This window comes from Theropithecus gelada, chromosome 12 (assembly GCF_003255815.1).
Source record: "Theropithecus gelada isolate Dixy chromosome 12, Tgel_1.0, whole genome shotgun sequence".
Taxonomy (NCBI): Eukaryota; Metazoa; Chordata; class Mammalia; order Primates; family Cercopithecidae; genus Theropithecus; species Theropithecus gelada.
In genome coordinates this window covers 114,684,934-114,711,479 of record NC_037680.1, presented here as the reverse complement: position 1 = coordinate 114,711,479, position 26,546 = coordinate 114,684,934, and the positions used below count along the sequence as shown (strand labels likewise).

The window sequence follows — 26,546 nt, the reverse complement described above, 5'->3', positions numbered from 1 at the left end:
GGGGAAAAGACTTTAGCAAGTACTCGTTGAATAAGATTAAAATGATGATGTCTGGTTGAAACCTTTCTTCTCCCGGGGTTGCTGCAGAGTGTTCTGCTGCAGCTCAACTTCTGGGTAAGGGAACAGCAGCCCAGCTAGAGGCCATTTGTTCTCTGGGGAGACTTACGCCCTGTGATAGACTTGTGCTTTAAAACCCAGATCCTGTCTTTTTTGTTTCTTTTTTCCTCCCGTGGTTTGTGTGTGTGATGCTGTGGATCAGAATGTAATCAGTATGTAAGTAGCCTAGATCATCTTTTATTTCATTTCTCTGACCTTAGACAGTAATGAATGAAAAGCTTTAACCCCTGCCTCTCAGAGTTACTGTGATTTCAGAGTAACTCGAAAGCTGTAGCTAGAAAATAACAGATGAGGTGCCATTCATCCCCTGAGCCCAGTCCCTAGCTGAGGGAGAAAGCCCAGGGTGTTGTTCCCCCTGGTGACAGTCATGGGGATGCTGTAAAGCCTAGAGGGTGCTGCTGTGGAAAGCTGGATGCAGACCCTGCTGCCTCTGTGTCAGGACCGTACGTTCCGTTCCATTGCCACTTTTTCAACCGCCTTCCTTGCTCCTTCAGCTGTCACAGGAACCAAGTAACTCTGTCCACACTTAAGCAGCATCTTTAGACCCCTCCCCCTGATACTTTTAGGGGGATGATTCATCAAATACTAAGCGCTAGGGGTATAGCAGGGACTATAACAGATGACAGCCCCTGCCTGGTGGAGTTTATATTCTGGAGACCCTGTAGTAGACTGGCCCTAGCCCACATGTGTTTAGACCACATGATTTCAGAAATAGCAAGAGGAAAATTGGCAACAAATAAAAAAAATAAAGACTTAGGAGTCAGACCCAAATTTGAATCGTGGCTGTGCTCTGTGACTTTATTGCATTACTTATTCTTCGTGCCTCAGTGTCCTGTAAAACAGATACAATGAGCCTGGCAGGGGTAAGAACACCTGGAGGCACTGGTGTGGACGGCCTGCCTGGCACTCGGCCAGCATGCACAACGCTTGCCCTCCTCTTTGCCTTCCATAGGCTCATGGACATGTCTCTGGCCTTGTAGTCTCCAGGCCAAAAGGGACTTTGATGCTTGTTGAATGCTTCCTTTCATGTCACAAATGTGACAGCAGCCAGAGTGAGCGCTTGGCTGTAGTTATTCAGCAGAGTTTGCACCAGAGTTGATATCAAAACCAGGGGTGACTCTCTCCCTAACTGTTGTGTCTTTGACACTTCTTTGCTGCTTGATTCTCTGAACTTAGGTTTATCAGCAGGAGGCTGAATGTGAAACTCCATTGTTAACTGTTTTCTTCAACTGCTACGTTTAGATGCTGGGCCCACTGAATTTCATGACTATCATAATCTCCATCTTCCCAGGCAATCTTGTGTCGTTATAATGAGGAGAGTCAAAAACATGCAGCCTTAAGCCTCAGCAAAGAGCATAATCCAACTCAGTATGAAGAGCGGATGAGGATACAGAAGGCTGGAGGAAACGTCAGGTAACCAGGGGACTGAGAGGAGCTCATGGGAAGGAGGGCTGTTGGCTATAGAAGGATCCCGAGACCTTGAAGGAGTAGAACTTTCCCTGTTAGGCCGTCTTCAATATGACGAGGCTCTGTCTGAGATCTAACACTGGTGACATAGGTGGATGACTGTTGTAGATTTCACATGTGTCCAAGTGGAAGGACTCTTGCCTCCCTACATTTGCAAAAGGACAAATTCATATTTACTGTTCACAGTGTTTTCTGTGCCTAGGGGGTTTCTTAAATACTGTCATTTGTCGTGGTGTCTGGCGCCTGTAGTCCCAGCTACTTGGGAGGCTGAGGCAGGAGAATGGCATGAACCTGGGAGGCGGAGCTTGCAGTGAGCCAAAATCGCGCCACTATACTCCAGCCTGAGCAACAGAGTGAGACTCCATCTCAAAAAAAAACAAAAAACACACTGTCCTGTCACTTGTCACACTGAATAAGTTACAGTTTTAGGTGAATTCTCCAGAGAGAAAATCTGAAGTAGTTAAGACAGGTTAAGTAATGTCTTTGGACTTCTTGGGAACTGTCTTTGGGCTTTTTGGGAACAACCGGCACAGAGGAACCTGTCTGTCTTGGCTTTGTCTTTTGCAGTTTCGTTTCACTCTCTCTTTAAATCTTTGAAAACCATATGTCTACTTTGGTTTTATTATCTGCTTCTATCCAAGGCAGCTAAAGGAGGGCATAAGTCTTTTCTTTAGAATTCCACTTCAAGAACATTGCATTATGAATTTGACCAGGAGTATTTTCTGGTTTATTGTACAGTTTGACTATTAAAATTTTATTTTCTGCCAGAGATAAGAGAGATGTCATCTCTTAGTATAAGACTGCACTTACCTATCCTTTGAAGTGTAGTTTCTCTTCTGTTGTTCATTTGGGGAAGCCTTTTTTATTGCTCTAGGCTGAATCTAGTCAGTGGTACAGGGAGGTTTCTAGAGAGTAGTTGGAACCCTTAGCATTTGTTCAAAAAGCTCCTGGATTAGTAAGAAGCAGTTTCATTCACGGTTGCTGCAGTTTGCATGAGCAGTGATGGGATTATAGGCCTGTTTTCAGGCCTCAAGCAGTGTTGTTTGTCCAGTTTTTGCCACCGTAACTACTGTCCTGGTAACTACTGTGGACAGTCATGCCTGAGGATGTGACTCTTAACGTGAGTGTAAGCATCACCTCTTCTCCCCTTTCTTGTAAGTTTTACATTTATTCTGCTTTTGCCTGAACTCCTTGAAAATAATTTGATACTGACAGTCCTATGGCTGAAAGTAAGGCCAGTTGTGCCTGAGGCCAGGGCTGGCTCCCCCACTCTCAGCTTTTATTATTAAATTTTTCAGACATACAGGAGAAACTTTACAGTAGTAAAACAAACATTTCCAAATCTACTAGCAGTGAACATTGTGACATGTTTAGTCTGTATAGATGTGTGTCAGGTTTGAGCTGTTTAAAAGTTGCAGATATGATGACATAACACCCTAAATACTTAAGCATGCACCTCCTGAAGATAAGGACGTTCTTGCCATAATTAATGAGAGTTTTCGCACCTAAGATAATAATATTTCCTTAGGTTATATTAGGTTATCTAATGTCCTGTCCAAATTCTTATTTCCTGAGTTATCCCCAAAGTATCTTTGTTTCAAACGAGGGTCTAGTCAGCATTCATGTCTACCGTGGACTTGACTTGGCATTTCTTTTTTTTTTTTTTTTTTTTTTTGAGAGAGAGAGAGAGAGAGTGTCTTGCTCTGTTGCCTAGAGTGCAGTGGCACAATCACAGCTCACTGCAGCCTTGACCTCTGAGGCTCAAGCAATCCTCCAGCCTTGGCCTCTCAAGTAGCTGGGAGCACAGCATGTACCACTATGCCTGGCTATTTTTTTTATTTTTTGGTAGAGAGAGGGTCTCTCTCTCTGTTTTCTAAGCTGAGTTCAAGTGATCCTTCTGCCTTGGCCTCCCAGAGTGCAGGGATTACAGGTGTGCACCACTGCCCCCTGCCAAGACTAATTTCTTACCAGGCTTTGAACCGTGTTATAGGCTAGCAGTTGTATAGAGTCACCACCATTCTGAACTTGCGTATTTTTTTTATGGTGTTATTTCCGTATATTTCCTATAAACTGGAAGTTAGGTGTAAGGCCTTCTTTAGATTCAGATGAGATGTTTTATGGGGGATGCTGTTTACTCAGTAGTCCTTCACTTCAGTAGGCACATAATGTGACCTGTCAGTTGCCAAATCCCAGCACTTGGCTCCAGTGGTAACAGTCAGATGCTCCTGTTACCTTGTGTCATCAGCAAGTAATCTGGGGAGGTTCACTGGTACCTTGTGAATATTCTGTTTCCTGTCAGCCTTTCACCTAATGGTCTTAGCATCCCTAAATCATTATTTCATCAGGGATGTCAAGGATGATTTTCATATTCTGTGATTCCTTTCACATGTATTAGCGGGCATTCTGTAAAGAAACTTCTTATTCATCGTCAATAAAAGAACATCATAGATTCTTCTAAAACAGAATAAATGTTTCATTCTGTCCTTTACCAATTTGAAAGGAAGATAGTCACCTATAGTTGTGGAAATTAGTGTTTTTCTTTCACTCCTCTGTGTCTCTCCCTCCATCCTTCCTTTGTGAATCACTGTGTGCCAATTGACTATTCAGCGTGTTGTAGTCACAGTCATGGTGTTTTCTGCTGCTCACTTTATTTCAGATATGGCCAGTGGGAACTCCTGCCGGCTGGTTCCTGTGCCCTTTTCATATGTATTTATTAATGTTTAAGAACCGAAAACCAGGCCGGGTGCAGTCGCTCAGAGATCTGTAATCCCAGCACTGTGGAGGGCTGAAGGGGGTGGATCTCTTGAGCCAAGGAGTTCAAGACCAATTTGGCAACATTGGTGAAACTGCATCTCTACAAGAAATACAAAAAAAAAAGAGAGAGAAATTAGCCAGGTGTGGTGGCACACACTTGTGGTCCTACTCAGGAGGCTGAGGTGGGAGGATTGCTTGAGCCTGGGAGGCGGAGGTTGCGGTGAGCAGAGATCATACCATTGCACTCAAGCTTGAGTAACAGAGCAAGACTCTTGTCTCAAAAAAAAAAAAAAAAAAAAAAAAAAATAATTAGTGTAGAGAATAAATTTTTTAAAAAAAGAACCCAAATCCATGTTCTCAGGTGCTCAGTTCAGTTGGATTGTCGTTAGTTCTATGTCCACTCAAAACATACAGAACTAGGAAACATAACACATTTTAAATTGCAAGCTTGGAGTGCTATTTCTTACTCATATTTAACATTACAGAGTTTTCTCTTCTTTGGTTTAATATTTGTAGCTCATTTCTCTTAATGCTAGAAATCTTGGTTCTTAACAACAGTATATTTATTTGTTAAAATAGTTTCATAGTATCAAAATTATCACTACTAGGGGAGCAGAGGGCTCACACCTGTAATTCCAGTGCTTTGGGAAGCTGAGGCAGGAGGATCGCTCCATACCAGGAGTTTGAGAGCAGCCTGGGCAAAGCAGTGAGACCTTATCTGTACAAAAAATAAAAATAGCACCGTGGAGCCATTTCTGGTGGTGTGCGCCTGTAGTCCCCGCCACTCGGGTGGCTGAGACAGGAAGGAGGGTCACTTGAGTCTAGGAGTTCTAGGATACAGTGAGCCATGATTGTGCCACTGCACTCCAACCTAGTTGACAGAGTGAGACCCTGCCTCAAAAAATAAAAATATCCTAACTTTAGTTTGTGTTCCTTGCTGTTCTCTTGTCCTTAGAATATATCTCACTAAAGCAGTACTGTTGGCACTGTGTGCAAAAGTGAATTAACTATTTCTTACTGTGGTTATTTTGCCACTTTGTTTATTACTATTATTAGTTAGTTTTCTGTTTATTTTTACTCAGTTCATTGTTTTCAGTTTATCCAATTTATAAAGGGCTTCTTTCCCTTTATACAATACGGGGAGAAATGAGAACCCCTGTGCATGACTGGTGGGAATGTGAAATGGTGTGCACTATGGAAAACAGTATGGCAGTTCCTCAGACATTCAACAGAGTTAGCATATGATCTGCAGTTCCACCTCTGGGTATATACCCAAAAGAATTCAAAGCAGGGACACAGATATTTGCACACCCATGTTCACACTCTTATTCACCATGGGGAAGAGGGGGAAGCAACCCAGATGTTCATTGACAGATGAATAGATAAGCAACGTGTGAGATGCCTATATAACAGAGTATTATTTAACCTCAGAAAGGAAGGAAATTCTGACCCATGCTACAAAATGGATGAACCTGAGGACTTTATGCTAAGTAAAAGAAGCCAGATGCGAAAAGACAAACACTAGCATTTCACTCATAGGTACCAGTCAAGTTCACAGAAAGTAGAATGGTGGTTCCAGGGGGATGTGGGGTTAGTGTTTAATGGGAACAATCTCAGTTTGGGAAGATAGAAAAAGTTCTGGGAATGGATGGTGGTGCTGATAACACAACAGTGTGAGTATATTTAATGCTGCTGAACCTGTACACTTAAAAATGGTTAAGATGGTAAATTTCATGTATATTTTACCATAATAAAAAAAAAAGAAAAACTCCCTATTGCATCCTTCAGAATCTAAATTGAGTAAAAAGACATTTATAGATGTCATGCTTTCATCCCTGTCCCCTTCATCCTATTTCTTGATTCTTTCCAGTATTTCTTAACAAAAGTATGTAAATCTTTGTGCATTCTTATTTTTTTCTGCTTTCTTACATTGAAGTAGCTATGTAGCAGTGAATTTTTCTGAGAAGATTAAGACAAGTTTTATTTTTATTTTACAAGGAAGGCAGCTGAACAGATGGGAATTTTACATACAGCATTTAAATTTAAATATCAGTACTGTGTGCCTAGAACTTGATCAAGTGCAGGCCTCTCACAACTAAAAGTAACTGTTGTAGCATTGTACCTTTGGTTATCTTTGTAGCACTCATTGTATGAATACGTTGGATTTAGGCATCCACCAGTCTTTGGATGGTCAGGAGATGGAGCTTCATCCTCCCAACCTTAACTTTGCAAACATCACTTGTGGATGGTCTATTGAGACCAACTGTGTCTTGCTTTTACTGACATGCAAGAGGAGCTGAAGTCCAAGCAGCTTCCAGCTGCTTTAGCAGCCAGATTAGCCTTAAACACACAAGTAGTAGGATGTCTCAGTCTCACCCAGTCTCTCTCTCTAGAGAAAGAATTAGAACAGAAAATATCAACAAAAATAGCTAAGATCTGAAGACACTGTTGAACAGCTTGTCAAACAGTAGGAAAACAGTTTTCTGGTTGGCAGAAAACAGAGAAGAGAAATAAAGCAGCACAAAGCAAAAGTTGGAAGTGCGTAAGGGCAGGAGGACAGTCCTAATGAGGGCTGGTACCAACGGACAGGCAGATTGGCTTGGTAGGCTGAGACTTAAAATGCCACTACTTGGCCGGGCATGGTGGCTCATGCCTGTAATCCCAGCACTTTGGGAGGCGGAGGTGGGTGGATCACGAGGTCAGGAGTTCAAGACCAGCCGGGCCAAGATGGTGAAACCCCATCTCTACTAAAAATACAAAAATTAACCGGCATGGTGGCAGGCGCCTGTAATCCCAGCTACTCGGGAGGCTGAGGCAGGAGGATCACTTGAACCCAGGCAGCAGAGGTTGCAATGAACGGAGATTGCGCCACTGCACTCCAGCCTGGGCGATAGAGTGAGACTCCGTCTCAAAAAAAAAAGCCACTACTTGTTAAGTGTTGTAATTACGGGGCTGGGGGGAAACTGAGGGAAGGGGAAAGAGAATGAACTTTGGGCAGTTTGTTTGAACTTTGAAAACTGGGCAATGGGGGAGAACCTGCTGTGAAACAGCTTTCTATTGTGTCTATAGTAGTGCAGACTTTCTAAGAAATGGACATGGATAGATTATGTATTGGTGGCATGCGCCTGTAGTCCCAGCCACTTGGAGGCTGAGGCAGGAGGATCGTTTGAGTCCAGGAGCTTGAAGCTATAATGCGCCACCATGTCTGTGAATAGCCACTGCACTCCAGTCTGGGCAACATCGCAGGACCCTTTCTTTTCAAAACAAAGAAGAAGTCTGGTGAAATGGATAAAGCAGACTGGAAAGTACGAAGCCTGTGTCTCTGGGGCTGAGTCTCGACCAGCCTCATCAGTGGTGATCCTTTTGAACTTGTACCAACAGTTTCCAAAGTAGACGTGGCATGGATTTACCCTTGTGTGATGCTCGATCTCAGAGTTGGGACTCTGTGATTGGCCTTTGTTGAACTGACAGGTATTTGAATGTGCATATCTATGTAGGACATTGCATTGGGTGTAGGCATAGTGCCAGGGCAGCTTGCTGCATCATTACCAAACGCTTTTCCTGGGATCCATCATCCTGTCCGTGTGCTTTCTGCTGTTACTCTAGCAGTTCAGTGAATGTAAGATTACTACTCTGTATGCGGAACTTTGAAAACAAGAATGAGGCCACATTATACCTGTAATCTCAGCACTTTGGGAGGCTGAGGTGGGAGGATTGCTTGAGGCCAATTGTTTAAGGACCAGCCTGGGCAACACCCCATCTGTACAAAAAAAGAATTTTTTTTAATTACCCGGACTTGGTGGCACCTTTAGTTCTAGCTACTCAGGAGGCTGAGGTGGGAGGATCACTGGAGCCCAGTGAGCGATTGCACCACTGCCTTCCAGCCTGGGCAACAGAGGGAGACACTGTCTCTATTAAAAAAAAAAAAATAGAGAATGAGAGATGGCAGTTCCGGTGCTGCTCATATTTTCCTTCTTTAGACTTAGGAGTTGTTTCACATTTTCTATACTGTGTTGTGCAGTACCAGAAGTTGCTGGTGGCTACTTTGGCTTCTGGGACCTGCCGTGGCAGAGGTGGTTATTGTAATCCTAATCTTGTTGAAACAGGATGGGTTTATGACTGGAATGCGGGGAATCCACACCAGACACCCAGTCACCTGGTTATGGGAGAGGTGCTTTGTTGGGTTTTCATAGCACTTCACTGTGAGCTGCTTCCTAAACTGGCACTCTTAAGGCCAAGTGCCCCCACCCATCTTCATCCGCAGCTCTTCCCCTGTGCACTCTGTTTCCTCTTGCTGTTTGTTTTAACAGTTTGTATCCTAGAAGATCACTAGGGTTTTTGCAGATACCAGCAGAAGGCTTTGAAGAAGAAAAAACGTGAGAGGGTAACTGGGGCCCAGAGAAGGGCCAGGCTGAATTCTGCCTTTAGGACAGCAGCCCAGGAAGCATTTCCTACCATGTGCATCCATCTGCACCGCATCTTCTGAACTTGCTTGGTCCATGGAGCCCCCTGGTGATCCTAAACACCCACGCACAGCCGTGGCATTTGTGGAGTGCCCTCTCGCACTTTTGAGTATGGTTGTCTTCTCTCCCTTTACAAACAAGGCCCTGAAGGGTAGAGAGCTTGCAGCTGCTTAAGGTGACAGTGCTACAGCCCAGACCAGAATTGTTCTTTGGGTCAGTAGGCTCCCCCAAATGGTTTTTCCTTGGCAATAGGACTGTCCCTTAGATGTCTCTTCCCATTTGTAGATCACTGCCCCATCTCCTCCATATCCCCTTACCTAAAAATAGAGTGGGTGAAACTATGGTGCTATGCAGGACACTCTCATTTATATTAACGTTAAACCATCCCTGTGGAGCAAAAGACATGTGCTCCACAGTCCAGGAATAGCCACTCTCAGGGATTTTCCAAATCTAATTAGATTGAAATGCAAAATATCCCTCTGTTCTAGCTGTTGTTAACCCTCGCTGCATGTGGGAAACGCTCAAGGAGCTTTAAGATATAAAAACACTGCCAGGCTCCCCTACCCAGTCCAGTCAAATCCAATTCTGGACTTTGGACCTAGGTGTGTGATGAGAACTGCTGAGTCCTGTTGAAGGTTAAGCTGGACAGTACTGCTTGGCAGCCACTGGAGGTGCTGTTCCCACCCATGTGCAGCTGGGCAGGGTCCCTATCCCAGGGCAGCAGTTAATGGCCTAGACACTCCTGCATATTGGAGACCAAGAAATGTCAGTACTGGTTAATAATGTGAATTCCACAGTCTGTATCTTTCACACTTTCATTCTCTGCTTTTAAGGTGAGATTCTAAGTACTACGGACCCATAATCTGTCAGGTAGAGTCTGAAATGTTTTTCCTCTCATTTTAGGGATGGGCGTGTTTTGGGTGTGCTAGAGGTGTCTCGCTCCATTGGGGACGGGCAGTACAAGCGCTGCGGTGTCACGTCTGTGCCCGACATCAGACGCTGCCAGCTGACCCCCAATGACAGGTAAAAGGGCCCTATCAGAGGCACAGGTGTGCGTGCACGTGGCTTTATTTCTTTTCCTCACTTCTTCCAATTTGTATCAAGCCTTTGTTGGAGGGAAGGTGTCCATGGTGCTAGGCCCTGGGGGTGCAGAGATAAAACAGAGTGTGGTTTCTGCTCTGGTGGGGTCCACAGTGGTGGGGAACACACTTGGGGATGGGCAGCTGTAGTCCAGTGTGTCCTAGGCATGTGCCATGTGCTGGGGTCTTTAGCAGGAGGGGAAGGGGGGTATCCCTGTCAGAGAGAGGAGAAGGGCCTTCCTGGCAGAGGGAACACACACTAAGGCATTAACATATGACAGTGTGAAAGCTTGGCCAGACAGGCGCTTGGAGGACCGAGGGAGTGGTGGGAAAGTGATAGCAGGGTACTTCAGGGGCAGATCCTGAAGGGCCCTCAGTCCCATGCTGGAGAGTTTGAATTTTAGTTGATCATTGGTGGAGAATCATAGGTTTTTGCACAGAGCCAGGATTGGTTGAGAAAGAGACTGTTCACTTGTTCATCTCCTGTTCTCTATGCCTAAACATATGGCACCATGCCGGCCGAGGGCAAGGCCTCAACAGTTAAAGATGGTTAAAGATGCTATTTTGGAGCTAGGGAGGCCCATGAGCAGCGGTGCAGCAGCCCTGGCCTGATGGTGAGGGCGGAACTAAGGTAGTAACAGGAGGCGGACAAGGAAAGCTCCCGGAAGCAGGATTCACAGCATTGAGTTGATGAGGGGAGGCGAGAGACTAGTGGCACTGCGGCGGGGTGGTCCTCTGAGTGCTTCTCTGAGTCCTACCCCAGTGCTATGGATGAAGAGCACTTGCCTTGCTTTGGCACTCGCCTGCTTGGCCTTGTCTCGAGCCACTGCCCCATTCTCCACATCTGCCTTCAGTGTGTTTGTTATATTCTCACGTACCCCGGGGTCCTCCATTACCTTTCCAGCAGCCACCGCCTCTGGTTTTCTGAATGATGCATCTTCTGCTTTGCTTCCTAGCTCCCCTTCCTGGGTTGTAATCGTGGGTCTGTGTGATTGGTTATTCAGGGTCTGACTTTGAGGACACTGGAAGGGGCAGGAGCCTGCCAGGACTAGGCCCCACTGTGTTCTTAGCATGGACGACATGCTCAGCAAATAGTGGCTGAATGAAAGCCTAGTCAAAAGAGGAAAACAGGCTGGGTGGGTGGCTCACGCCTGTAATCCCAACACTTTGGGAGGCGGAGGTGGGTGGATCACCTGTGGTCAGGAGTTCAAGGCCAGCCTGGCCAACATGGCAAAACCCCATCTCTACTAAAAATAGAAAAATTAGCCAGGCGTGGTGGTGGGCGCCTGTCATCCCAGCCACTCAGGAGACTGAGGCAGGAGAATCACTTGAACCCGGGAGGCAGAGGTTACAGTGAGTCGAGATCGTGCCACTGCACTCTAGTCTGGGCGACAAGAGTGAAGTCCGCCTCAACAACAACAACAACAACAACAGAAAGGAAAACAGACACAGATATTACAGTGAGAAAAGGAGCGTGGCTTATACCGTAAAGCCGCAGGGAAGCATATTCCCCACCCCCAATACCGGGAGAACTAGAACTGTCAAATGGAATCCATTGGCGTTCAGAAAGATTCCAGGGGCAGTCTAGAGGGGCTTGATTCTGAAAGGGAGAACATGTGGTTTTCAAACACAGGAACACACACAGCTACCCCTTGTTGGGCCTTAGACTTGCATGCAGCCCCCAGGGTGTGCATTGTGCGCCCAAGGATGTTTCACCGAGGCCGAGCTCATTCTCAACTTGATGTCTGGAAGTGGTGGAAGGCCTATGGTGTTATAAACTCTTGTATATTTACCATAACACCCATGTTTTTATTCAGTGATTTTTCTTGTGTTTGTCTAAGAAAGTATAGCACCTAATGTTTGAGGTAATAATTCTGTTAATTGGTGAAGAGAAAGATAGTCTCTGTTTTGATGTATAACATCCTATCCACAAATACTTGTAAGTAGTTTAAACCTTTGTCTCAGAAGTTGAAACCTTTGTCTCAGAAATTAAGTGGGTTTAAACAGATCTTAGCCTGGCCAGGTGCAGTGGCTCATACCTGTAATCCTAGCACTTTGGGAGGCTAAGGCAGGTGGATCACCTGAGGTCAGGAGTTTGAGACCAGCCTGGCCAACATGGTGAGACCATGTCTACTAAAAACACAAAAAATTAGCCGGGTGTGGTGGCGGGCGCCTATAATCCCAGCTACTCAGGAGACTGAGGCAGGAGAATAGCTTAAACTGGGAAGGTGGAGGTTGCAGTGAGCCAAGATTGCGCCATTGCACTCCAGCCTAGGCAACAAGAGGGAAACTCCGTCTCAAAAAAAAAAAAAAAAAACCTTAGCCTTTGAATAGTTGGACAAATATTTATTTTATCTCCATCTCCAGGCCTTTTTTTTTTATTTTTAATTTTTTTGGTTGGACCTAAAACCCATTTATATTTCTCCCTGGTGTTGTAGGTTCATTTTGTTGGCCTGTGATGGGCTCTTCAAGGTCTTTACCCCAGAAGAAGCCGTGAACTTCATCTTGTCCTGTCTCGAGGTGAGAAATCTCACATGGGAGTGGTGAGTGGTGGTTGTCCCAGCTGTGTCTTAGTTTTCAGAGAAGTGTAAGTCCTGAGACCCCATGTCCTCCCATTGTTGAACAGCTCTTTTGCCCTTTTTCCAGTGTAAACGCTGCCTACTGACTCACTAGTCAGTTTGTCCTGCCAGCCCTGATGGAGACCAGAGCAGCTCCTCTTCCTGGCAGTAATGTCTCAGGAAAGTGACAGGCTGCAGGGTCACCCCATTCACTCATTCCCTTTCTCATCTGGTAGGATGAGAAGATCCAGACCCGGGAAGGGAAGTCCGCAGTCGACGCCCGCTACGAAGCAGCCTGCAACAGGCTGGCCAACAAGGCAGTGCAGCGGGGCTCGGCCGACAACGTCACCGTGATGGTGGTGCGGATAGGGCACTGAGGGGTGGTGCGCGGCTAGGAGCACGCATGGTGTTGACTTAAAAGGTTCATTTTGTGTGTGTGCACATTGTGTGTTTTGTGTACTCCTGTGGGACTCCCATGGTTGTAAATAAAGGTTTCTTTTTTTTTTTTTCCTAGTCTTTTGAGTTATTACACTGTGAGCACCTGTTGACCCTTCAGAGATTATGTTTGCTTTTGAATATGCTGTCTTTCCTTGTTAAAACCATTATAGGCATCTTGGACTGGCTCAGAGTGGCCTGCAAGCTGCTGGTTGTGTGATGTTTTATAGTTCACAGGCATTTTGCTGTGCTTTCACTCTCATGATGACCCTGGTCGGGGAAGTGGCATGTTGCAATGAAGAGACCGAGGAAATGACTGGTTAGAGACAAGGCTAGGACCAGACCGGGGCTTTTGGAACCCTCTAGCTCTTTTCAGTTTTCCCTATGGAAATAGTGTTGGAAAATGTTGCATAGCATAAGCTCAGGCTCAGCCAGGAAATAGACTGATATACAAGGTTACTTGTGCATCAGATCCTCCAGAAACAGTACAGAATTAGCGATTCTGATTCCATTGGTGAGAGCTGCAGTCTGGCGGAAGGAGTCTGTGGAGGACTAGGTTCAGTGGCTTCCATCTGGACCCCCTGGGTGTAGGTGTGCACCTTCCTGTTGGAGCAGGCAGCCTGCTGCTGAGCATGGCCCGGAAATTCTGCTTCCCACATGAGGTAGGTGTGGAGAGTTGGCCCTGTGCTGGAATGAGGTTAATCTTTGCAGTAACACCTCAACCCGTCTGTGAAAGATGTTAAAAGCATGAGAGTACATGAATAATCTCAGAAGAATAAGCTTTAAAATACTTTTCAAGCACTTGTTTATATAGAAAACATGTCATCATTATGACTAAGTAGTTTTTAGTAAAGCAGCTCTTGGATCCTTTTGTGTAAATGTTTGGCTGAGGATGATGTAAGATTCTAAAAATTTGCGTTTTTCAGAATCTGTTTTGTAATGTTCCCTGGCCCCCACCCAACTCTCACACATGGTTTTATCACCCAGTTGATTCAGTGAGTGGAACTGGTATCCATGCTACAAGGATCTCAGTGGTAAATGCTTCATGTAAACCTTAGATGACTCCTGTGGGTCTGTTGTGTAAAAGCCGCAAATAAAAACTGAAGTGTTGGTGCTGTCCCTTCCCCAGGGAGTTTTAAGAGCCAAGTACCCATTTTAGTTTGAGGACTGGGACATTGTCCAGTGTGGCATCATTGAAGAAAAGAGCCCTGGTACCCCAGAATCAGGAAATAGAACCATTTATTTGGTAAATAACTTCCTATAGCAAACCAGGTGTTTGCACACTGATGTCTGTGCCTCATACATCCCTATGTCCCACCATCCCCCAGAGGCTTGACCCTAGTTTCCCAGAAAGGTTCACTCCCAGCCTTCAAGGGAGCCCCTCCCACGTAGAGGCTGGAGGCCATCTCCACTTCACCTTGCAGGTTTCTCCTTACTGTGCTTAGTGAACCTGGGCTAAAGGATTGATTCTGGATCTTAAGGTCTCCCTTTTGTTTTGTAACTGTTGTGTCACACAGTTCTTAAGTAGTTGAACCACCCCCATGAAATCAGTTATATATATTCCACCTGGCAGTATTAGACAATAAATACTTTAATAAATTGCTGCATAACACACTGAGAAAATGAAAGAGATGTGGATATGTGGCTTTTTCAAGAGTAAAAGATGAAGTTCTCTAAAATATCTGTGCCCAGTGGATACAAAGTGAAATCTAGATAAGGGTGTGGCCACATCACCCCCTTATCAAAACGCACGGGATGCAATACCCAGGCCAGCCCAGTACTTCTAGGTAGGGTGGGTATGAGTCCTACTGAGAATCGCGCCGGGCCTGCCCCAGGGCAGAGTGGTTGGTTTTTGTGTATTACTGCACTCGGGGATGGAGATGTTTGATTCGGAGTTGGGGTTTGGAAGCTGGGCTCCTGGGGATCATTCAGGCCTGGTGGTGGTCACCTCATCCGAAGGCCAGTTAGAAGGTGAAGGTGACTGGCCATTGCTCCCTTCTTTCCCAGGCCCGAGCGCCCTTGCCAGACCAGCTTGGCTCCCAGGAGGTCCTGAGGCACCAGGTTCTTCATAGCCTGTTGTGTTGGGGAGGCAGTGGGTTAACTCTTCCTCAGCAGGTAGAAGGCCGTGGAGGTCACCGCTGAGGGCCTTGTCCTCTTCACTACCTACTCTCAGACAGTCCTGCACTTTAGGGAAAATGTGGGAGGCTGTGGGCTCACAGCCTAGGTCTCCTCATGAGAGCTGCCATCCCCATCCCCACACCCCATCACTGCCACAGGAGCACAGCAGGCTTGAGACCAGCCCTCCCGAGACCACCCTTTCTTGGGACCGTCTCTCATCCACCACCTGTCCAATCTCAGCCGCATCGCCACCCAAGTGGGAAAGATGCTTGGGAGGCTCCTCCCAGAGCCGCTGGACCAACCCAGGCCCTGGCATCCCTGGTGGAAGTCTCTTGCTTCAGCTGTTCGGATGGGTCAGCAGGCCTGGCTGTCTCCAATCTGTCAAGATGTTCTAGATCTTTCCTCTGGTGGGTGGATCCTAGCAGTAGGTCAGCACCTCAGAGGGGAGGGGAAAAGGGATCTCATCCTCCTCTGGAGAGGGTGGAAGGGGCCTTGGCTGTGAAAAGATTGGCAGAGGAGGGGAAGAGTAGAGCTCTCATTTGGAAAGGCCTTCTGAGGTGAATTTGTGAGTTAATCTTGCATACATTAGAACTGGAAGCTGGGCGGCCCAGACTCATTGTCCCCCAAAGGCCCTTGTCCAGTGTCCCTCTGGCCCAGGCTAAGCAGTGCTCAGCTCCACTGGCAGGTGGAACACAGTTAGGGGAGGGGCAGGGAAGACCAAGGAGCCGATGGAGACCAGGGGATTGGTGGGAGACCCTGTCCCTTCTGAGCAGTAAGAACACACGGCGTACTTCCCTGTGGCAGCCCCCTCAGCCCTGCATCAGCTGACCCTCTTCCAGGTAGGGGCCCTGGCTGGTGCGCTCTGCACTCCATGAGAACATGAAGAGGTGAAAAAGGTGGGGCTGGGCGCAGGAAAGACGAAGAGGCCATCTGGGCAGGTGCTGAGCAGGCCAGGAAAGAGTCGGCCTGCAGCTGGGGACTAGCAGGTGTCCCCAGGCCTGCCGACTGTTTCCGGGATAATGGCTCAAGATGGTGTCCTGAATCACCCCTGGCTCCGGGACCACCAGTGTGCACGTCACGTCCGTAGGCCTGCCTGCCGTGGCTCTGTGGGCTGAACTGCAGTGGCCAGTGTGGGCAGAGTTCCGGGTGGGCCTCTTCCTGCATGTGGCCACTGCTACTCCGACACTGTCCACACATTGTCTAGACCTGTGCTCCATTTGCCCCCGAGAGGAAGGGACTGTGGTGGCTGCTCACACGCCCAGGAGGACAGCGCTGAAGTGGGAGCCACTGCGCACTGTGAGGGAGGAGCCGCTGGCGTTGTCCAAGAACACGGAGGCCCACTGCCCCATCTGCAAGGAGGGTGCCTTTGAGGCACTGGGCCACCCCAACAGCCTGCAGAGGCGACCCAGAGGCCAGCCAGCCACACTCCCTCCTGCCCACTCAGCCCCGCACATGGGAAGGGCTCAGGCCCAGAGAGTAACGTGGCTGCCAAGGTCACAGAGCAAGGGCCTGCTCGGGTTGGGCCCTGTGCCCCACCCAGCACCTCTCCTGCTTTCCCCGCAGTGCCCTATGGTTCGCGCGTGTGGGAGCAAGCCCCTGCTCAGGGCCAGAGTGGGATTCAAGAGTCCAACAGGTTTCTCAGCTGCAGGGCTTCTCAGAGCCTGTAAGGGCTCCAAGTCAGGTGGGAGGGTGGCCCTTCCCCACAGGCCTCGCCCTGCAATCATTTGGCAGGGCCTTCCATGAAACCAGCACTCTAGCCTGGCTGCTCCAAACGTGGTCATGTACCAGCAGCATCACATTCTCTGGGAACTCCCAGAAATGCATAATCCGGGATCCACCCAGAGCTGCCTCAGGATCTGCATCTTAAGATCCAGGTGCGGCAGAGACTGAGTTCACCAAGCACGCTGTGCGGCACCCAGACAGGAACTCTAAATGCCCCTCAGCAAGCACAGACTCTGGAGCCAGATGGCCTGGCCTCCATTTCTGGCTCTGCTGTGTGAACTCGGGCTAACTTGGGGAGTAGCACTCCCTTCTCCAAAGCTCTGGGAGAATTCAATAGCAGCTGTTACTCCACACACCTGCACTCAATTGTTTTTTGTTAGTAAATTCCACCTTTCTGTCCATTTCTCTACCACTTGCCAAAATTCCCAGTGCCAGAAAGAGATGGTCACTTAGGGTTTTAGGTAGGAAAATAACATCTCTGGCTTCTCACAGTCACAGGAGACTCAGGGCGTCAGCGTGGGCAGTCAGCCTGGCCTCCATTCCCTCCCTCCACCGGTCCCTTCAGCGGACCTGTGGCGGCCGGGAGTACCCGGCCTCAGAATGAGGTGCTCAGGAAGTCTGAATGTTGGGACTGCAGAGCAGAGCAGCTGCTCAAGTGGGCAGGCGCCCTGGGGGAAAGGCTGTTTGGAGGAAGGAGATCAGAACTTGAAGCCTGGCTGTGTCCAGACCACGGTGAGCACTTGGCATGTCCTGGACCCTCTCCCAGGCCTGGAGTCTGAGGGTGCTACACCCGGTGATCCTGAACATCTAACAGCACCCTTCTGCACCCAGCCACCCGTGGCCATGCCCAGGCGGTGCCCCTCCATGCCCAAGCCTGCCCCACTCACCTGCAGGTACAGGATGCCATTCACGGAGATGGTGAAGAGCTCACTGCTGTTCTCCAGGCCCATGATGGCCTCCAGGGAGCTGTAGCCAAAACAGAAGGAGGGTCAGCCTTCCCCATGAGACCCCACCAACTTCACCCACAACACACAATCCTGCCAGCAGCAAACACATGCCCAGCAAAGTGCCTGGCCCTGGCCAGGTCTTCCAGTGGAGGTGGTGTCTGAACCGAATCCCCAAAAGGAGGCACGATACAGGGCCAGAAGCACATGCTTGCTGTATTGGGAAAGGCAAGGCCAGGGACCAGCAAGGGGCAGCAAAGCCCTGGCTCCGATGGGAAACAGGACACTGGCTGATACAGCCGGAAGTGGGGGTGTGGTGGAAGGTGATGCTAAAAGTTGGTTCAGGCCAACACACTCTGGGGGTTCAAAGGCAGACTAAGAAGTTCTGGACTTGATCCATTCATTCAGGTCTGCTCCAGGTATCGGCAGGGCATCTCCGCTGTACCTGGGCTGCCTTCTGGGTGTGGGGAGACAGGGAGCTCCGTCACGGTACTCAGGAGCCAGATGGTGCAGGAGCAAGGGATGCGATGATGGGGAAGAAAGTTCCCGGGTGAGGGGTGGGAGGGCGACTGAGGAGGGGCCCTCCAGAAAGCTGTCTGGAGAGGCCTCTTGGAGTAACACTGGTGCTTCAGTCCCCAAGATGAAAGTCCCCGAGGTGGGAAGGAGGCGGGAAGCTGGGAGGAGGCGGGCCTCCTAGGACCTGGGGAGGAGGTGAAGGTCTGGGCAGGGAGTGGCCTAGATTCCGGCAGCAGCGCCCCCTGGAGTTTCGGCGGCTTGAGTCCTCAGGGGCGGGGGGACAAAGAGCGGAGGGGCCTCCCCGCTTGGCCATCCAGGGACCTGAGGACTCCCCTTCCAGACAGTCCCGCCGCTATGACTGGTGAGGGCCCCGGGCCCTCAGCCTCTCTTGTACAGGCTGAGAGGCTGAGAAATCATCCCCCGAATAACTTTTTCCTCTCTGATTCCCATCCCCAATTTAATATTAAATTAACAGGCAAGCCGGCCCCCACCTCTCCCTGGGGGTCTCAGGGAGAACCTTTCACGGCACCCTTTCCTACTTTTTCCTTCTTTAATCCCCTTACCATGATGACTTCGCCTCTCCATCTACTAACTTGATTTTTCATTCTGCTGCTCCATCTTCAAACCCCTTCACCTTTCCCATTCTACTCCTGCCATGCATTGAAGGGTCTTTTGGGGTGAGCTCTGGGTTTAGGGGCCTCCTCCATCCCTCAGCTACCCTGGATCTTTGCCCACCTCTTCCTCAGAGCCCCCACTGAGGGGCCGTAGCCCTGTCTAGGGCTGTGGAAGGAACAGACTGGTTCCCAACTCTTTCTCCCTACTCCTGCCCACACACATCAGGAGAATCTTCCCTAAACCCTTCTCTGCCTTTATTTTTTGATTTGTGCAACTTGTAACTAGGTGTTTATGGAATAAAGGAGAATGGAAAAAAGAAAAAAAAGAAAAAAAAAAAAGGTCATTTTTAACAGCCCCTGGTTGCTGTGAAGGGAAGGCCTGATCGGGGCAGGAGTAGACCAGGAGACCTGGAAGGAGGTGTGGGGTCACCCAGGCCACGGCGGGGTGGGAACGGGTGGAAGCCCCGTCCAGTGCCTTGTTTAACCACCCACAGCTTGTGGGGGCCAAGCGAATGCGGGTGTGGGGTCCGGGCCGGGATGCACTCACGTGTTGCGCTGGCACCGGGACTGGATGCAGATGAGCAGGCGCAGGTGGTCTCGGGGGCGCGGCGGCCCCCTCCTCGGCGGCTCCCCGAGCGCTGCGGGGGAGGGCGGGACGTGGTCACGCAGGCAGGCAGGCGGCGGGGTGGGCGGTCCCCCCACGCCCCGGGCCTCACCCACGTGCAGCGTGGCGGCGAGCGCGTAGAAGCCAGCCACGGGCGCCCTGTACTGGCCGCTGGTCAAGTTCAGGCCTGAGCCGCGGCGGAAGGCACCCTCCGCGTCGGGCTGCGAGGGGCACGGATGGTCATCCCGGCTCCCGCCTGGCCGCATGGTGCCACCCGCCCTCCCGCGCGCCCGCACTCACCAGGTAGTAGACGCCCAGCTCATGCAGCGCGCGCCGCTCCACCAACGCGTCCCGGCGCAGGCGGCAGAGGAAAGCGGCCTCCACGCGCGGCGCCCGCGGCCCCGGGGCCAGGGGCGCGGCCAGCAGTGCCAGCACGTCCTCCGCCGCGTCGTCGTCCTCCTCCCTGGCGGTGGCTGAGACCGGGGCTAGGCTCGCAGCGACGGACCCGGCGGGGCCGCACGTGCAGGGTTCGTGCTCCACGCGCTCCCGCTGCCGCACAGCGCCTGGCACAGAGCGAGCGGTGGCCGCGCGCCGGGGACCCCCTCACCCGCCCGCCGCGTGGGTGCAAGCGGGACAGGTACAAGCGGGACAGGTGCAAGCGGGACGAGGGGCCTGCCCGGCGCAAGGGTGGGGCGAAGGCGACGCCCCCTCAGCCTGAAGGGCCTTGGAGGCTTTGCTTCCTGACCCTGCAGCGGCTTCCGTTTCCCTCACCATTTGGGAAGCTCGGGCAGAAGTGCCCCAGCGCCCCTGGTCTCCAGCCTCACCTCCACCCCACCCACATTTTCCAAAGAAGCTGGGGGTAAAATAAGGGATTGCGACTTTACTGGAAGTACAAAGGAGGTTCTTCAGCGCAGAAGGTGCTATATTTAAACGAACAGGACATTGAACTAAAAGGGAAAAAAGGCTCAATTCTAATGACTAACGTGAGCCGCTGATCGGGAGCTGGCCTCAAAGTGTGGACTCCGCAGCTCGACTCAGCTCTGCCTCCTCCAGCGCAGGTTGCCCCAGCCTGGGCCAGTGGTGACTGTGGGTGCCAGGCCGAGCTCCACCTGGTGCTGCCCCATACACTAGCCTCTGCCTTTCACTGGGCTCTCCTGACTTCCAGGCAGGGCATGGGCGCTGGTCCCTGAGCACCTGCCATGCTGAGTGGCCAGGTCCACCTTCCTCTGTGAAGCCTTCTCCTGGCCATGGTCCCCCACTCCCAGCCACCCCCAGCCCTGACCCTTGGCAGACGTGGGCCAAGACAGGGCAGGGACTGGACCTGGGCCAGCTCCACTGTCCTTGAGTCCAGCCCAGAGCAGGTGCCTCCTTGGGTGCCTGCAGAAGTGCTGAGGTTGGCCCTGTCGGCTCCTCGGGACACCCTCCCAGGCCCAGCTCAGTGGGGGGGGGGTGTGTGTGCCAGCTGGTGCACACCCGTACCTTTCAGCAGCAGCTGGAACTCCTTCAGCAGCGCCTCGGGTGGGATGATGGGGCCTGGGGGGCCCTGGGGACCGGGAGGCCCAGGGGGCCCTGGCAAGCCGAACTGAAAGGGAACCTTGCCAGTGAGGACATATGAGGAGCAGGCTCTTGCCACTAAGAGGCAGGCAAGAGAGCTCCCCAGTGGGCTCCAACCTCCAGCCGAGGGTCTACCTCCAACTGAAAGCTTCTCCTGGAGCACAAGGACTGTGTTGAAGGTGGGGGCCCTCGGGCGGGGCTTTGGCAGGGAAGGGCTCTGCCCTCAGTGGGGAGGCAGAGGGCTGAAGCCCACTCCTGCAGCCAGGCCTCCTGGAGGGAAGATGACTCTAGGCTGCTTTTGGGGACTTGCATCTCAGGGTCTGCACTGGGCCGGAGTCCACCATCAGCAAGTCCCCACTAGGCTGGGTTGGGACCCGAAATAGGAGCCAGTGAGCCCCTGTCGGGAGCAGCTTAGGGCAGGGCCAGGAGGCTGGGGCAGAGGTGGAAGGCCAGGCCACGGGGACAGCCTGGCCTGTGCACCTGCCTCATGTGCTCTGAGCTGGCCTTCCATCGTGTGGTCAGATCCCAGGCAGGTGAGACTGGTCCCCAGGGGACAGAGAAGCCCACACCCCGTATGTGCCATTTTGGGGGCTCCAAGTAGGAGGCAGCACCAGGACCAAGCACCAAGGACCAAGCACCTCCACTCAGGCCAAGACCCAAGGCTGAGTGAGGGTGAGAGCGCAGCAGTCGCCAGGACCCTGTGCCCCTAGTCCCCGGGAACCAGGTACTCCTGCAGGCCCCCCCAGCGTGGACAAGGTTCTCACCACAGCCTGCGCTAGCCCAGCCTCCCTGGCCTGGATGCAGAGGGAGGAGAAAAGAGGGAGTGCTTGGCATTTTAGGGGTATGGGGAAATGGTTGGGACCAGGCCCCTAACTCAGGGCTCCCCCTGGGGCTGCCTGGGTTCTTTCTCTGTGTTCTCTGTCCCCAGGCCGAGGCGTGAGGGGTGTGCTATTAGAAATGTTCAGGATGTAGGAGTGGGAGTGGATGAGGAGCGAGGAGGTGGAGCCCCCCGACGGCCTGGTGCTGACGGGATGCCGGCCTCACCTTCAGCTTCTTGGCCTTGCCCTTGGACCTCTTCTTGCCGTTGACACCCTTGTCACTCTGCCTGACGAAAAGCATCCAGGTGTCCCGGGGGTCGACGCTGTGTGCACGCTCAGCAGTGGGCTCCTGGAACACAGCCAGCCCAGCAGGGCGGTTGGCCTTACTGGGCTCCCACCAAGCAGGTGGGACACTTTGCAGGAGGTGACTGTGTGGCCTTCTGTACTCTGGGACCCTGGTCCTTGTCACCTGTGGTGCCCTCAAAGGCAGTGCCTCAAAGGCAGCTCCCAAAGGGGCCCCCACCCCTCGCACCTTCTCCCCTTGGCCCGTGGAGGACGACTCCTAGGGAACAGGCCACACCTCGGCCTGGACTTGGCACTCATGGGAGAGGCAGACCCAAGATGCCTGGAAGGAAGATGGGGTGCAGGGCTCAGGTATAGGCGTGAATCCCTGCACTGCTGGGCCTCCTTCCTCCAGAGGAGCTGCAGTGATCACACCACCCTCCAGCCACCAGGAAGATCCAACCACGAGAGCACCCATAGGTGCTCAGGAAGAAGCAACTGTGATTATCAGGGAGCCCAACTACTAGCCAGCCCTCCTCTGTGTATCCCCCACTGTCAGAAGTTCTAAGGAGGCAAATTCAGCCCTCACAGCTGCCTCGGGTTACAGTTCAGTAGGGGAGAGGACCAGGTGAGCTTCTCCTCTGTCCATCCCCCACTGTCAGAAGTTCTAAGGAGGCAATTCAGCCCTCACAGCTGCCTCGGGTTACAGTTCAGTGGGGGATAGGACCAGGTGAGCTGTCATGACATGAGGCCTCTGCACGGGACGTTCATTTCCTCAGCACTTCTGAGACACTGACTCAAGCACGGACAGTGAAGCTTCCAGAAGTTCCCATTCCTGTCCTTGCTGCATCCTGACTGATGCTGACATTGAGCACAGTTTTGGGAGGGAGCTTTCTGGGAGAGGACTTGGGCCCACTGGGCTCTCTGGGCTCCAGGCAAGGCTGCCAGCTGGGAAGCAAACCAGTCCAAGAGGGCTTAGATGCGGTCATGGGTGCTGGCGCTGGGGGCTGACAGAAGGACCCTGGGGTTTTATAGCTGACCAGGCCCTTTTATCAGAGACAAAGCCGGCTGCCAAGTCACTGCCTTTGGTTCCTGGCTGCTCTAGGGGGACGCAGGGCCTTCTTTTGGGAGCTGGCTGACCAATGCACAGGCTAGGGTGCTGTGGTGGGAAGATGGGGCTGCGGTGCCAGAGGAGCCTGTGGTTGGACGGAGAAAGGGTTCAGGGTGCCCAGGGCCCTCAGCGCGCTCAGCGCTTCCTTGTGCCTTGGAGGGTCAACTGTACCACCTGCTGGCTGCTCTCCACTCTACCCCCTCCCAGGACCCTCTTCCACTTCGCGTGTGCCCTCTGCGGAAATATGCAGTGAGGATGCCGCACACCTGTCAGGAGGGGTGTGCCCAGCTGACCTTCCCAGCTGCACCTGTAGCCTGTGGATGGACTCTGACCCCAGTTTGGTTTGGGGGTAGAGCTGTTAACAGGCAGAACCATGTCAGTTGGCATACCAGGAGATGGCCCCAGCCGTGAGGGTGGGTATTGGGCAGCTGCCCTGGTTCCAACCACAAGGGGTCTCTCAGAAACAAGCCTTGGAGCCTTGGAGGACCTCTGGTGTCACCGTGTCCCCTACAAACAGGGTCCAACCAAAACTCCACCTGGAAGCACCTGAGCCCCATCTGCCTCCTGCTGACCGTGCCCTGACATTTGGCTGCTGTGCCCACCTGGGTGGTCTGGCCAACTGCAGGGGGAGGGGGTGCCCTCAGTCCCTGGAAAGCAGCTAGGGGTGGTGGGGCTGGGATAGAGAACGCTGGGGGACCCCAGGCCTAGCTGCACCCCTGTCCCCTCTAGTAGATGCCCTCCTGACTCTCCCCTCTACTGTCCCTGAGCATCTTCAGAGTAAAGAGCACCCGCCGCCCACCCCGGCTTCCCTGGAGCGGCCCTGCCCCCCTGACCCAAGGCCTGGCCACACTGAGGCCCCTCTGAAGTTCTCGTCTCCTCAGGCCTGGGCCACACCTCCCCAACCGGACCACCCTCTGCTCAGCAGTCCAGGCTCCAAAACCCTGGAGAGGAGGGGGCAGGGCAGAGCTCAAGCTCACCCCTTCACGGCCAGAAGCTACCTGACTCAAAGCCCCATGTCATTCCCCACCCTGAACAGCCCCCTGACCCCAGACCCGCAGGGAAACACTTTGTTTTCAGAGAACTGCACCAAATAGATTGGGGGCGGTGGTAGTTACTTGCTTATACTTTTTACAAATGCGTTCTTCCCAATTTCCTCAACTCAAGTTATTTACACTTTATTTCCCAACTTCCTTCTGTCCCAAAAGAAAAGGGGGTTTTCGCCGACCTAGCAGAACCTTGCTTTAAGTCAAACTACCCCAAAGCCAAAGTCAAGGCTCCCCGCCGGGCTGAGCGCAGCGTCTACACGGCCCTGAGTCTCGGCGGAGCCCCGGAGCCGGGCATTGCAGCAGCTCTCGGGGATGAGGGCGGGCTCGGCCTCTCCGTCCTCCTCCCGGGCCGGAGCTTGTGGGCGCGGGCTGGGTCCGGAGCGGACCCGGGCGTCTTACCGGCAGACGGGCGGCCGGCCCCGCGCGGCTCTCCCCGGGGCCCCAGGGCAGCTCGTTCCCGGGTGACGGCTCCTCGCGGGCGCGGCTCCTCGAGGGCGCCCCAGGCTCCGGGGACCCCAGGCCCGCGGCGGCGGCCAGCAGGCCCGCGTAGACAAGCAGCAGGCGGGCTCCGGCGGGGCGGCGGGCCGGGGCCATGCGGGCGGCGGCTCCGAGTGCGGCGTCTCGGGCGTCCCGGGCTCCTCGCCTTATAACGCGCTTGAATCCCCCGCCTCGCCCGAGACCGCGCGCCCGCCCGCGCCCCCTCCCGGCTCCCGCGCGCGCTGCAGGGGGATGCGGGGAGTGTCCGGGCTGGGGGAGGGGGCGTGGGGAGCGGGGCAGGGCAGGGAGAGGGAGGGGTGTTCCCCTGCTGTGCGCGTCCCCCCTGCAACTCCCTGTTCTGGGGCCCCTCCTTCGCGCTGCCAGCGCTTCCGCTTCCTGGGGAGCGAGGCGCCTCTTCTCCTGGCCCTAGACCCTCTGCCCTCACGACCCCATTTTCTTTACGGAGAGCCAGGCGCTGCCTCCTCCCAGCCGGCCCGAGGATTCTTTCTCCTCTCTCTATCCCCCACGTCCTCTGCAGGGACCCCCGAGGTATCCCCTCCCCATTCTCCTGGACGCGCCCCGCCAGGGCCAGGCCTCTACGACACAGGTGGAGCAAATCGGAGCCGGGAGACCCTCGGGGCCCCTTCTCAGCTCCCCTTTCCCAGGGGGGAACTCCCCCTTCCAGGCCGCCCTCCCTTCATGGCTGGCGTGCTCCGAGCGCAGAGACTCACTGTTCTTCCCCACCCGGCTCACCTGCAGGGACGGAGGGGACGCGGGGAGCCAAGAAACAACTCAGGACAACCGCCTGCCCTGGTGGGGCCTGGGCTGGGAGAACTGACCCCTATCGTGCCCTAGTGGGGGTGTGGGGACAGACCAGACCAGCAGCGAAGCTGCCCACCGCCTACCAGAGTCGGTGCCCCCAGAGGTGGACCAGACCCTGCAGGCCTCAGAGAAGGTGGCAGGCCTCTGGGCACCCCTACCAGGAAAGAGGCAGCCCCCAGCCCCACCCCACCCCTGGCTTTGTTATATGGCATACCCTTTTGGTTATCTGCCCCGCCACTAAGACGCTACGCCGAGGAGGGTCACAGGCTTGGCTCTCCTGCCCCACCCCGGAGGCACCTGCCCCGGTGGGTACACAGTGCGTTTTGTTAAAGACCGGGAGAAGGCTCCGCTGGAGAAGCACCTCCCACTCACACGGAGGGCTGCTGTTCCCCTCTTTTGAGAAGAGCCCGCTGGAGAAAGGAGGCCTCACCCTGTCCTGGTTCACAGGATGTGGCAGCAGGGACTGAAAGGGGCACCAGCAGCCACAGGTGGTCCCCGCCCAGGCTTGGGGATGGGCCAAAGTCAGTCCTCAGATGCAAGCGGGCCTTTGCCGCCTGACTTTTCTGGCCACTCATCTGGCTGGCCTCATGCCTGGCAGGTGGGGAAACCAGGAAATACTTAATACTCTAGGAAAAGCATGGGATCAGAAGGTAATTATTCCCAGTGATTCCACCCCTTTCCCCATAGGATATGGGAATGATGTAGAGTTGGGTGGGGAGGGCGTTTAAAGATAAACATGCCCTGCCCAGCATGAGAATCTGTCCAGCAGGGGTGAGTGAGTAAGTCCCACGGACTTACTCTATGAAGATGTCTTTCAATGGCAGGTGAGGACACAAGAGAGAAGTCCTGCCTTTAAAAGCCACAAATGGGCCCAGCACAGTGGCCACACCTGTAATCCCGGCACTTTAGGAGGCCGAGGCGGGTGGATCACCTGAGATCAGGAGATCGAGACCAGCCTGACCAAACCTGGTGAAACCCCGTCTCTACTAAAACTACAAAATTAGCTGGGCGTGGTGGCGAGTGCCTGTAATCCCAGCTACTCAGG

The 26,546-nt window shown here is 52.6% G+C and overlaps 2 protein-coding genes across 3 annotated transcripts in view; one reads left to right on the top strand and one right to left on the bottom strand.

Annotated features, from left to right (window-relative positions):
- The window catches only part of ILKAP (ILK associated serine/threonine phosphatase), a 34,678-nt gene extending 21,729 nt beyond the window's left edge, over positions 1-12,949 (top strand). For both annotated transcript variants that reach the window (XM_025405269.1, XM_025405270.1), the window contains exons 9-12: positions 1,409-1,530; positions 9,705-9,824; positions 12,319-12,400; positions 12,675-12,949. In XM_025405269.1, the coding sequence (XP_025261054.1) occupies positions 1,409-1,530; positions 9,705-9,824; positions 12,319-12,400; positions 12,675-12,815 (465 nt within the window). In that variant the 3' untranslated portion in view covers positions 12,816-12,949. The remainder of the gene's footprint in view (positions 1-1,408; positions 1,531-9,704; positions 9,825-12,318; positions 12,401-12,674) is intronic.
- A 1,484-nt stretch (positions 12,950-14,433) lies between these two features.
- On the bottom strand, positions 14,434-24,803 carry ERFE (erythroferrone). Its single transcript, XM_025404641.1, has 8 exons — positions 24,602-24,803; positions 21,990-22,112; positions 20,871-20,973; positions 19,692-19,954; positions 19,504-19,612; positions 19,335-19,425; positions 17,601-17,679; positions 14,434-16,340 (listed from the first exon to the last, which is right to left on the bottom strand). Exons 1-8 carry the CDS (start codon positions 24,794-24,796, stop codon positions 16,242-16,244), a joined length of 1,062 nt encoding a protein of 353 aa, XP_025260426.1. The 5' UTR covers positions 24,797-24,803; the 3' UTR covers positions 14,434-16,241.
- Between the last annotated feature and the right edge of the window lie 1,743 nt (positions 24,804-26,546).

Coding starts and splice junctions, on each gene's coding strand:
- ERFE (XM_025404641.1), bottom strand. CDS start 24,796: ATGGCCCCGGCCCGCCGCCCCGCCGGAGCCCGCCTGCTGCTTGTCTAC. Junction 19,955..20,870: donor GTTCCAGCTGCTGCTGAAAG/GTACGGGTGTGC, acceptor GCTCTGTGCCAG/GCGCTGTGCGGCAGCGGGAG. Junction 17,680..19,334: donor TCCCGGTGCCAGCGCAACAC/GTGAGTGCATCC, acceptor TTTTGGCTACAG/CTCCCTGGAGGCCATCATGG.